Consider the following 13,304-nt stretch of genomic DNA (forward strand, 5'->3'; position numbering starts at 1 on the left):
GCTAAGACCCATCTCAACTTGAGGTCATCTGAGAACAGATTCCCACGGGACGTGCAACTGGTCACAGAGCTTGTACATCACTCTAGGCGTTTTCCCCACGTGTCTTCTCCTCTCTGCCGGTCCTGTGGGGTCTCTCAGCCGACGGCGTCCTCTGCCAGGGGCTTCCTACTCTAGTCCCAGCTCATCGGTGCACACCCACTGTTGGCAGGCAAGGGAACAATCACCAGACCGTCTTGGTGCTCGCTGGGCCCCAGTCGTCTCCTACCATCTCTTCCCAGGCTCACTTCAGCCTGGTGCTTCGAGACTGAGCCCCACAACCTGTTGCTTCTCCCATGAACTCACACACGCTTTTCAGTCTGCCCATTGTGCTTAGCCTGGTGCCATCTCCTCATGAAAAACCTCCGGGACCTTCCGTTCTGGCTCCCACAGCACGCTCACCTGGGTGGTCACTGTTTTCCCCGGTCCCTCGAGGGCAGGAGCCCGTATGTGAGGTGAGCCTGTAACTGTCCAACCTGTGGGTACTCAGTAACGGGGTGCTAAATGGAGGAGCAGAAGCACAACCACAAACTGGGATGAGGCCTATTGAGACATCGTCTTAGCTGAACGAGGAAACTAGCAAAGAGCTGGTAATTCTGTAGCCATTATGAGCGAATCCTCAGGGGAGGGCTCCATAATTTATGGTGCCAAGTTAGGGCTGGCTGACCTCCCCAGGTACCATCAATAGGGTCAAAAGGGACTGGCAAGGACCTGACTTTCAGAAGGTACTAGAAGCTAGATCATCCCTCTAAAATCCCCATGCTGACACCTGTGTCTGCCCATCCCCAACAAGGGCCAGAAAGCTCAACCCCAAAGGGGGCTGGCATTTCTCATTCTGCCTGCCTTTGGCAATGTTGAACAAAACAGTAGCATCCACTCCAGACAACCAGGTCCTGACTGAACCTGGGTCCTGACTGTGGGAGACGCTTCCAAAGATGAACAGGTGGGGCCCTGCCTCCCAGAGCACGTGGTCCAGGACACGCAGGAGTGCGTGGTTCCAGCCAGGCTTCAGGGAAGGCAGCGCGGCGGGCTTCCCATGAACTGACCCCTGCAGCGACACTTCCGTCAGGTCCCACAGAGACCCTGCTAACCCTGCCCGTGGCTCTCCATCACCCAACTCCACCTGCACGGCCCTGCGGGGCCAGGCCCGTCTCTGGGGCTCTGCTACGTACCCCCACACGCCCCCAGGAGACACCGGACTCAAATGGCAGGAACGGTGTCCAGTTTGCTCGCCGCAGTGCTTGAGGAAGGCGTGGGGTTCAGAGAATCCAGGGAGGAATGACCAGTCTGCAGGCCTGTGTGGTCAGGGGGGCACCAGGGCTCCACCTCCCACGGGAAGTACCTGATCGCCCAGCTCTGAGCAGCTTCTAAACAGTCAGGCACTCGCAGGAGGCTCAGGCTGTAGGGTGTGGGGCTTACCAGGCAGGCCATCCAAAGGGCCGACGAATCCCTTTCTTCTAAAAATAGGCGAAGGTACACAACCTAACCCACCCTGGAAACAGAAACACAGCCCTGTTACATTATCTGAGGAGTATGCTGCTTTTTGTTTAAAAAGATTTGTTTCAAAGAGAAATCCTGCTAACACAGGCAGCCTGACAACCAATCACTTGGCTCAGGACTGTCGGCTTCAATGTTGAAAGAAAGCCCCACGCTGTGCCTCCATGCTTGGCCTTATTTCCCATCAAACTGGAATCCTTGACCTCGTCCTCTTTGAGAACTGGCTTAAATAAACATGTTACTCATCATATGACCAGCCACTCTGCCCTGACAGAAAAGGATCAGTGAGATGGTCACCTCCAGACAAACAGTACTCTCTGGCCTCTGTGGAAGCTTCGGCAGGAACCATGTCCCCATGCAAAAACCACGGCCTCTACTCTAAACTTTAGCCCTGGGGTCTGCAGCTTGCACCCAGCAAGGCCAGGCTGAGAGGAGCTCCCTACACACAGGACGTAAGATATCAGCTGTTTAGAGCAGGATAAGACGCCCATAAGGCGGCAGCTGAGGTCCCAGACTTGCAGGGTCCAAAGCTGGCTGCTGTCCTAACAGGAGAGCAGCCCACAGCCCACTTCTGGGGAAACCCTCACCGGCCTTCACTGCAGCGTTCAGGAGGGCAAATTCAAGGCTCATGAGTCTTCCTGCCACACAAGGACAGTCTTCAAAGATGTGTTTAAGAAGATTCCATTCAAATGTCATTCTAATGCCCTCCTAAAAAGAATTCCACTGGCAGTGTCTTAGCTCAAAATACATATGCTTTTTAACCTAGCAAGACATTTCGGCTAATTTACCCAGAAGAGACAGATGGACACATAAGTAAAAACGCATAACACAGTTTGTAAGAATGAAAATTTGGAAAAGTTTTAAATATAAAATAAGTGGTTGGTTACATTTTGTTACATTGATATAACATTTATATATACATTTATATATCTCCATTAAAAGATAGTTTGTGTCTACATACATCTACATAAAGTAAAAAAATACAATACTAGCTTAAAACAATGTCTGTGAGTTAAAACTAATTTAAAAGTGTATGTTCATTATGATCCTATTTATGTAAAACTATGTCCAACTTATTTACCTATACCACGTGATCTGGGAGGGGTCACCAAAATGCTAATGGTGGTTACCTTGGGGGTGGTGGAGTTGTTTATTTCCACATTGTTTGAATTTTCTTTTACAAATATGTTATAAGCAGAAAAGACTTTTAAAAACAGTCTTACACGGGTGCCCGGGCGGCTCAGTCCGACTCTTGATTATGGTTCAGGTCATGATCTCACGGTTTCGTGAGATTGAACCCCACATCGGGCTCCGCACGGTCAGCACAGAGCCTGCTCGGGATTCTCCCTTTCCCTGTCTCTCTCAAAGTAAATAAAAAGAAAAGGGAAAAAATAAATTAAAAAAATAAATAAAAACAAAAAGTCTTGCAAAGAGTTTAATGACAGGATATATTTATGATATATTAGGACTTTAAACAGCACGAGTCCAAATTATAAACACACCCTGGGCTTGAATATGTAAAAAAACATGTGACCAGGAAACAAACAAGAAAAGGGTCAAACCCACCTCCATGTCACCACCATGTACAAGGTGCTCACTGGGCTGGGGCACTTTCCCGCCCTCTCACAGGCTCAGCTGGGGGGCAGGGGCAGCCCCGGGGCACAGGTGCACCAAGCTGTGTCCAGGAGATGCCGATGACCTCGTGGTTTCTGACTGCCTGCACAGATGGCTAGTTTGCCCAGGACCAGCCCCTGGATTCTTCTGGATGGTGGGTGGCTCTGGCTTTGTTTTCTTTTTAATGAGCTACATCAGCACATTCTCTCCCCCCTTCCACTCCCACTCCAGGGGTGAATGCGGGCTTCAGGCATTTTGTTTTCTGAATGTTCCCACGGTGGAGCCACGGGAGAGTGTTTGCCTTTTCTTTCAATTAAAAAAAAAAAAAAAAAAAAAAAAAAAAAAAGGAAATTCTCCAAATATGCAAACTTCCAGGAATCAGTGGCAGTTAAAGAAGCAAATATGTCTCATGAAAAAGCTCCCACAGCAGAGGGTGTTACATCTGTTCCTACAAGCACAGGGACACAGACAAGGTTACTTCAGCACAACTAGGCTTTTCCCTGCCCTCAACACACACAGCCTCCAACCCGGGGCAGTGTCTCAGGAAAGAGAATTGTAGCACCCTAAAACGTCAGAGACCCTGAGTGCTTCCTGCTAAGCAGTGAACCCCCAACCTAAAAACCGAACACAACTTCTGGGACTTAATGAAGTATCTGAGAAAAGCAATTATAAGCAGGATTTACACAGCCTGACACTTTAAGATTCTTCCAGTGCATGTAACCAAATTGTCAGCGATTCTATGTTTTACTTTGAAGAACATCCCGTAATTACTTTTTCTGGTAACTCCCTCCCTCCCCCTCCCCAATCATGCAACTTGTGATAAATCAGACATATGTCTCTTGTTCATTCGAGGCACTGAGAAGGACACCACGACACCAAGAACAGCGAAAAGATACGGGGAAGCGCACAGTATTTATGTTTCTTTTACAAGTAAACACTTCAGAGCATTCTAATTGTGCTGAAAATCTTGTGGTATAATTAAGTCTTCTCAAGCCCCCTGTGACACCCTGAGGCCACCCACCCTGGGGACAGAAGAGCTCCACCTCCAGTTCTGGGCTGGGGCCTGGGAGGCAAAAAGGCCCATCTCTTAAATAACAAGAGGGCTGGGAAGCTGGTGTTGGAGGGATTTATTGAAGGATATGTGGTGAAAAGTTAGTGTTTGCATTTCCTGTTTATTCTGCTAAAAATAGAAACAGATACTTTGAGTATCTTTGCTGGTCTTCTCCTGCATTCTCTCTGGTTTGGGCCAGCTTTCTGAAATGTTCCTGCATCCTTGGGGATGACCAGGGGAGTGAGCAGGAGACAGGGAAGATTGGCTCCCCAGCACTGGCTGGGTGTGTGGCGCACGTACGCAAATCCTGGGACAATTCGATTCCAGCAACTTACTTAAGTGGGCACAGCATTCAAGTGAAAGGCATGATGATGTCTGTTGTGCATACATGGGGAGACCCCGCAGTGTTTAGCAGGGGTCCGGCGCTGGACAGAGGACTACAGAAGTCTACTAAATGTGGAAGGAGAGAAGCCTGTATGTGTGAAGGCCAAAGGCGTGGTCCTTTGTCCCCCTGGGCAGAAATGCCATCTAACATCCTAAGGAAGATGTCCCTGGCTGGGTCCCAGGAGGACAAAATCCAAGTCATTCCTGGCCTGTCATCTGAGCTCTCAAATGCAGACTCTCCATAACTGGCTTCCTAACCCTGCACGCTCCAAGGGCCCTCGGCGAGATGGTGTTGGGAAATGGCTGCTCAGAATAATGTTCTTAAAGGCATCAAGTAAAATACGTGTATTTATAAAGGAAATCAGTTACTTTGAAGACAGTGATCAAAATACTACAGCCAATATGTGATATAACACTGTATGTGCTTTCTTACTAACACAATGAATAACAATCCATACCAGTGTTTTCAAATAACGATTACAAGGGCACCTGGGTAGCTCAGTCAGTTGAGTGCCCAACTCTTGGTTTTGGCTCAGATCATGATCTCGAGGTTTGTGGGATCGAGCCCTGCCTTGGACTCTGTGGTGACAGCCCAGAGCCTGCTTGGGATTCTCTCTTTCTCTCTCTCTCTCTCTCTCTCTCTCTCTCTCTGCTACTCCCTCCCTCTCTCTCTCAAAATGAGTGAATAAACTTAAAAAAAAAATAATAAAATAGTGCTTACAGTAAATAGCATTCAAAATATCTGGCCACAATAAGCACATGAACATACAATATGAGAATATCCATGATTTCTATTGTAACAAAGTTGCAGGCCCTGCTACCCCTGCTGTGCAGGACCAGTTACATACCTCATAAGTTTACCAATGGACCCCAAATAGAGGCCAGCTGCAGGTTCCTGAGCACTGCCTGGAGTTTTGATGCTAAATAAATTAATTAAAAACTCCAAGTTTTTACACATATTGAAAATGGCTGAATTTTGGAAATAAAGCCTAAAGATGAGCCCAGATGACGTCACCCAAGGTCAAGGCTCAGACTCAGGAGACTCTGGTTTGAATCTCATACTTTTTAATTTTGTAAGAGAGATACTGAGATATAATTTATTGAAAAATAACTTACATACCATAATGCTCACCCATTTAAGGAGTATAATTCAATGGTTATGAGTATATTTACAAAGGCCTGCAATCAACACCACTATTGAATTACAGAATATTTCAGTGCCCAGTTAAGAAACCCTAACCTCCCAATACTCCCTCTCCCTAGCAACCACAAATCTGTTTCTGTCTCTTTGGACTTCTCATACACAGTTGACTCTCATTATACATGGTAGTTATATTCTATAAAGTCTCCGTGAACATTGAATTATTGAATACTGAAACATGGCTATTTGGAAAATACACGGTTAGGTTCCTGTGAGCCTCTGACCAACGTTTTCATCCACTGAGCAACATAAAACCTTCTGCTATATGTGTTTCTATTTAAAGATATATATTTAGTGGGGTGCTTGAGGGGCTCAGTCAGTTAAGCATCTGACTTTGGCTCAGGTCATGATCTCATGGCTCATGACTCAGTCCCACAGAGACTGTCAGTAGAGGGCCCACTTCAGATCCCGACTCCCTCTCTCTCTGTCCCCCCCGCCCCACCCTCTCTCTCAAAAATAAATAAACATTAAAAAAGACATGTATTTAGTATATATTATTGATTCTTAATGTTGAACTCATAGCTAAGAGCACTTTCTATGTACAGCACATCACATCCCTCTTGCACTTAGGAAAACTCAGTAGCACTCCTGCACTAGGCATGGAGTCATTTTCAACAGTGAAATCACAAGAAAAGCACAGGAGGATTCTGGGAAGACGGCAGAGCAGGGTCCCCAGGAATCTCTCCCCCCCAGATGACAACAGCAGGGGCGGAACCTGTGTGATGGGACTGCTTTGGAACTGTGGACTCTGCCCGAGGCCTGCCACGTGTCCGGGAGAAGTAGTCGATTTTGGTCCATTCCAGCTCGCAGCACAGCAGCACCTACCCGTCCCGCGCCCCAGCCATGTGGCAGGCAGCCGGGCACGTGTTTCTGGAGCAGCCCGCAGAAGCCAGGTGGACGAAAAGGACCCTGTCCCCCAAACGCCAGGAGGCCACGCTCTGACCACACAGGTGCGGATTCAGAGGCTGGCGGCCATTGCTGTCACCCCTCCAGCTCGAGTGACTTCAAGGGGATAAGTGCCCTCTTATCCCCCTTTTGTTTTCCACTTTTCCCCTTTCGGGAGCCACACGTTAAAGACTAGGACATTGAAAAACAGCTGCCTATTTGGGGGAAATTAGGAAGTGATGGCACATGTCCAAGGAAAGGCTCAGAAAAGGCCGAGGAAGACATTAAATGGACACCTCAGGTTGACCCCCGGCACAGAGCCTGCAACCATGAAAAGAACGAGGACAACAAAACAGCAAACCCTGGGGAAGGGGGAGAATCTGATTTCCAGAGTAACCGCATCATGAGATTTGAATGTCCAGCGCTCAGCAAATCACGAGGCACACAAAGAAACAGGGGACTTCGGCCCATTGAAAGGAAAAAGATAATTCAACAGAATCTGTCCCTAAAAAGGACCCGGTGTCAGATCTACTGGAGAGACTTTAAAGCAACTGTCTTAAAGATGCTGAAAGAACTAGAAGATGTGGATAAAATCATGAAAAAAAAGTATGAACAAAATGGAAATATCAGTAAAGAAGGAGAAAACCAGCAAAGAAACCCCAAAGAAATTCTGGAGCTGAAAAGTACAATAACTGAAATGAAAAATTGACTAGAGGGATTCAAAACAGATTTGAACAAACAGAGAAATACCAGTGAACCTGAAGACACGACGGTGGAAATCATCAACACTGTGGAATAGAAAGTAAATGAAGAAAACGGAGACTGAGGGACCCATAGGACATCGTCAAGAGGACCGACACACACACTGTGGGAGTCTCAAAAGGAAAAGAGAGGGGCAGAGAGAATATTTGAAGAAACAATGGTTATAAATCTTCCTAACTTTAAGAAAGACATGAATATAAAATCCAAGATGCTCAGCAAATTCCAAATAAGATGAACTCAGACAGACCCACTCTGAGACAAGTTGTAACCAAACTTTCAAAAGACCAAGAATCTTGAAAGCACCAAGAGAGAGGGGAATCATCACACCCAAGGGGCCCTCAGTAAGCTTATCTGCAGATTTTTCACCAGGAACTTTGGGTTTCAGAGAAAGTGCACAACACATTCAAAACAATGTACGAAGACAGGCCCGTCACGTGTGACTCCTATATCCGGCAAGACTGTGCTGCAAAGCGAGAGGGAGATCAAGACGTTCCCAGACAGACAAACGCTGTGGGAGGTGGGGACCACCGACCTTTTCTGCAAGAACTGCTTGTTCCCGGGAGTAGGGCAGACGCAAGGACAGGACAGGAGACAGTCACTAGAGGCCGTGCGAGAACTAAGGTCTCGGGGCAGGCCAGCACACGGCCAGTTATAAAAGGCACAGTTCACAAAAGAAAAAATAGACAAATTTGACTTTGTTCCAAATTAGAAATTTTGTACATCAAAAGACAATGTGCAGAGTATAAAGGCAACCTACAGAACGAGAGAAAATATTTGCGAGTCCACATCTGACAAGGGATTAACATCCACAACAAAAAGAGCCCCTGAAACTCAACAACCAAAGGTAACCTTGTGCAAAAATGGGCAAAGGACCTGAACAGATGTCTCTCCAAAGAAGACGTACAAGTGCCCATGAAGCACTGCAAACACCAACATCCCTAAGGATTAGGGACTTGCAAATCAAGAGTAGGAGATCCCACCTCACACCCATTGTGATGGCTACTTTTAAAGAACCAGAAAACAGGTGCTGGTGAGGGTGTGGAAAAACTGGGACCCTGTGCGCTGTTGGTGGGAATGCAAAATGGTGCGGCTGCTGTGGAAAACAGTATGACGGTTTCTCAAACACTTAAGAGTAGAACTACCATGTGAAGCAGCAATATTTACACTACAGAGTCTATACCCAAAAGAATTGAAAACAGGGTCTCAAAGAGATGTTTGTCTCATGTTCACAGCAGCTAAAACATGGAAGAAACCCAGATGTCCACTGATGGGTGAATGATGAACAAAATGTGGCCTATTCAAATGGAATATCATTCAACCTGGAAAAGGAAGGAAATGCTGGCAGTCTCTCCCCTGAGAAGAACCTTGAGGACATAATGCTCAGTGAAACGAACCAGTCACAAATACTGCAGGAATCCACTTCCAGGAGGCTCCTAGAGGGGTCACAATCACACAGGTAGAAAGTAGGGTGGTGGGCACCAGGGGCTGGAGGGAGGGCAGAACGGGGAGATAGGGTTTAAAAGACAGAATGACTCGGTTTTTCAGGATGAGAAGCATCGTGGAGACGGATGGGTATACAGCGGTGGCAAGCTTCGTTGTATGTATTTTGCCACAATTATTAAAAAAGAATAAGCACAAAAAAGTGGGAAACATGGCAGTAAATAGACTGTGGCAAGGAAACGTGTGTGCCGGAAGACCTGATGCGAGAAGGTGGACCCCGCTGCACTGGCGGCCGACCCTCCACTGCCCCGCGCGTCTGCAAGTGGCCGCTGAGCGTTGAGCATTGCTTTGGGGCAACGAATAAGTTTTAGCGGCTCCGCAGACACAGACTCTGCACCTCAGAGCACAGACTGAACGCACCCCTCCGACAGCGGCCCGCACACCCGGCTACTCTCACCTGCCCCTCCTTCCAGGGTTCCCGCGAGCTGCGTCCCCTCAGTCCCGTCTACGACTGAGCCCTGTCCCACCGCACGTCTTGTGTGCACTCGCCGGTCTGCGCACGCTGGGGCGTTTCCACCTTTTGGCCATCATGGACACCGCGGCAGTCAACAGTCACGCATAAGTTCCTGTGTGGGAATAGGATTCCCACATCCTGGTATTTTGTCGAAGGGTTTCCACATCTGTATTCACAAGGGAGGTTGGCCTGAAGTTTCATTGTGATGTGCATGTGTGGTTTGGGGTAAGAGATTAATGAGTGGCAGACAAAGTATGTTTCCTAAACATAACTGTGGGTTTACTTCAACATCTGTTAGAAGGCTGATGGCTCTTCACTTGTGATAGGAGTACAGTTTTCTCCTAAAATATACACCACGGTATAGAAAGTTATTAGGTAAGTGACTGAGTGAGGGTGGCTGCAGTAAAATCATGAAAACGGTATTACTGTGACCGACATCTCGGAACACCTGCTGTAGGAAAAGAACGTGGGACCTGAGTGTCACCTCCCAGGGTAGCCTCAGCGATGGCCTCCCTGCAGATGGGCACTGCCTTTCTCACAGTTAGCAAGTCTGTCCTGAACATGGAGGGTGTCAGGACGGCTCCTGCTTCCTACCATCCACAGCAACACAGTTGTCCCGCCTCTCCCACCTGGACACAGTATTTACAGCAAGAGTCCACTGAGCATGGCAAGAGCAGAGCCCGTTTCCCCGGAGATGGAATCGAGGCGCTGAGCTTTGTGAATATTACGAGTACCTTTTTTCTTTTACTTATTTTCAGAGAGAGAGAGAGAGCACACAGCAGGGACAGAGAGAGAGGGAGAGAGAATGAGTCCCAGGCAGGCTCTGAGCTGTCAGCACAGAGCCCACCGTGGGGCTCGAACTCACAAACTGTGAGATCATGACCTGAGCTGAAATAGAGTTGGAAGCTTAGCTGACTGAGCCACCCAGGCACCCCAGGAGCCCTTTCCTATTTAAGTATGGCAACTATTGTTTGTTTTTTTTTAATTTTTTATGTTTATTTATTTTTGAAAGAGAGACAGACAGACAGACAGACAGACAGAGTGTGAGTTGGGGAGGGGCAGAGAGAGAGGGAGACACAGGATCCGAAGCAGGCTCCAGGCTCCGAGCTGTCAGCACAGAGCCGGACGCAGGGCTCGAACCCATGAACTGTGAGATGTCGATCCGAGCTGAAGTCAAATGCTTAACCGACGGAGCCACCCGGGTGCCCCAAGTATGACAACTATCTGAGGTAGGCGCTGCTCTCCCATTTTATAGACCAGAACATTAGGGATCAGCTGGTCAGAGTCAGCGAGAAGGTGCTAGAGGCAGGGTCTGAACTGGGGTCCCTGACAGAGGTCTCTGCCATGTGACAGAGAAAGGCACAGGTTGCAGGTGACACACTACGGGGCGGGGGAAGAAACCCTGAGCCGGCCAATTAAACTTTGAGCTATTTCTCTCAGGGCAGTGCCAGAGGGAAAGTAAACAATGAAGACAGGACACAGGGCCTCAGCCAGCAAGCTGAAAAGAGGCAGAGCCGCCAGAGTCGCCCCTGGGAAGTGGACACACTCGTGAGCACACGAACCTCGGAGCTTCCTGTGTCACCTCAGCCTCAGAGGGTCCACAGCACGGGGTGCCAGGTGTCAGCAGCACTTTGAGGGAAAGGCACGCCCTCGGTGGCACCTCCAGTTCAGCTCCGCACAGACACCACTCGTTCCCTCTGTGACGGATGGATGACAAAGCCCGCGTGCAGATCTCCGGTTTACACGGTGCTCCGCACCCACTGCTCACCCTCCCGCACCCTGAGAGCAAGCACTGTGACCCGGGATGGCCAGGGCGGAGCGGCGGGACGTGGCCCCGATGGCCAGCAAGGAGCCCTGAGAACGGCCGCTAAGTAAGGCACAGAGAAGCAGAGTGACAGGACAGAGAACGGGCCGAGGGGACACGAAGTGACTGGGTAGCGCGGTCTGAGAGAGGGCGGCTCCAGGCGGGGGGCAGCCGGGCGCAGGTGCGGCCAGAGCAGCCGGCAGGAGGACGCGGCAGAGCCCGGGGTCACGTGGAGGCAGCGGAGCAACGCTGCAGGGCTGGGGACGAAGCAAAAGCCACTGCGCGGCAGTGACGGTGCCATCAGCGGGACGGCCAGGCTCAGCAGGGACTGAAGACGCAGAGCTGTCTGATCTCGTGCCAGAGAACCAGGCAGAAGGTGAGGTCAGCGGGTCTCCCGCTGTTCCCTTCCAGCAGCACAAACAAGAAGAGAGAATGTTCGCGGAGCCGCGGCCAGCACGCCCTGAGCTCTCCGCACGTGCGCCTTCTCCCCTCGGGACAACGTGATGCCGCAGCAGGGACTGAGGCACCGCCTGCCCTCAGAACCAGGCGCCCGGCTATACGCCTCGGCCTCCAGCGTCCCGGCCTCCTTCTGTTCCGAACACTGTGGCTGCTGCTCCCGGTCTCTGCTCAGCTCTCCTGCCCCCACTGAGGCCACTGCAGCCAACACGGCGAGCCACGGCGGTCACCCTGCAAGTGTCCCCTGCGGGCGGTCTGTGCGCTCGCTGTGGGCACAGAAGTTCCAGTCACGACCAAATCAGCCGGGAAACGCCTCCCTGCAGGCGGCTCTTTCCTTCAGTATTTTATTTGGAAATGGGAAGTTTCTCCCGAGTGTAGAGATGAGACCAGCACGAGGCCCAGCTTCGACTCAACAGCGGGGCACACGCCCTCCCAACCATTAACCTACGTTAGCAGCCGGTTTTCCCATAAAATGATACTGTTACAGCAAAGCTAGACCCTCAGAGCTAAAAGTTAGCCAAAGTTATAATTTAAAGCTAGCATAAGTTTCCAATCCTAAAAAGACAGTGGAAAACACACACTAGCAACCACAAGTTTCATTCCTGGGTTACTGGCTAATGCCGTTTTGTTAGCGAACTCGCATCCAGTTAAAATATGAAAGCATCAATAGTATTTCTTCCTCAGTCTTTAAAAATCAGAAATCAACACTCTTTAAGATTGAAAATGCATTTAAAATTTTGAAGACTTTCTAATAAACTGGTGTTGACCAAACACACGTTACCTTCTTTTCTACCACAGGCTAGAAAAGAGAACGCATGGCTCTGTAGCAACAGACAAAACCGAAAACTGCATGTTTGAAATGGGTGCAGTGGCCCCCGGTACCTCGTTTCTGGATGAAGACCCTGAGCAGGGGGTTGGCGCTCGAGACCGCCTTGCAGAAGTTGTCATCGTTGTTGATGGGCAGCAGGTCGCCGTGCACATCTGCATAGCCAATGGTCACGTCTGTGTTGGAGATGTGGTGCGTGTGAACCACCAGGTTGTAGAAGTCTTCAAACTTCCCTGGCTTTTGACGGTCTAAGGAAAATCTCCGGAACTCAGCCCCAAACTACAATGCAAGAGACAGGGGGGACATAAGTAGCAGGGAAAGGACGGGAAATAAGGCTTGTTCACGTCATGCCAAGCGCGTCCTGAGCCTCCGTGAGGCCCGGACACAGCGGCGAACCGTGTCCCTGTCCTCATAGAGCTTCTGCAAACACACAAGGAAAGGGGAGACAGGAGTGTGGGGGATCAGTTCACTCAACGCTGACCTGTGTCCTGGACAGGACAGGTGCTGGAGCTGAGGCTACTGAAGAAAAAGCAAGGTCAAAAAGTATTAGGAGTATGGTGGACGAGATTGAAACAGGAGCCTGTGCTTAGTGAGGGCCTTCACCTGGGGTGGCTGTCCAGGCTCAGCTTGCGGTGTCCGCACAGCCCCGAGATAGGGGCAAACACTCATGGGCAGGAGGGAAGCAAGGCCAGCTGAACGCTCTGTATTTTTCCTGAGGGCAATGGGTGGTCCTGGAACAATTTCAATTTTAAGCAAGGAACTGATTTGATATGATTTGCATTTGATTTTTAAAAAAATTTTATGTATTTACTGAGAGACAGAGGGAATGAGAGA

The 13,304-nt window shown here is 49.3% G+C and overlaps 1 protein-coding gene across 1 annotated transcript in view; it reads right to left on the reverse strand.

The window, feature by feature from the left end:
• The window catches only part of PARD6G (par-6 family cell polarity regulator gamma), a 92,217-nt gene that overhangs the window by 53,544 nt on the left and 25,369 nt on the right, over nt 1-13,304 (reverse strand). Inside the window, exon 2 of the mRNA XM_078435085.2 lies at nt 12,527-12,749. Within this exon, the coding sequence (XP_078291211.2) occupies nt 12,527-12,749 (223 nt within the window). The remainder of the gene's footprint in view (nt 1-12,526; nt 12,750-13,304) is intronic.

This window comes from Panthera onca, chromosome D3 (assembly GCF_046562875.1).
Source record: "Panthera onca isolate mPanOnc1 chromosome D3, mPanOnc1 haplotype 2, whole genome shotgun sequence".
Classification (NCBI taxonomy): domain Eukaryota; kingdom Metazoa; phylum Chordata; class Mammalia; order Carnivora; family Felidae; genus Panthera; species Panthera onca.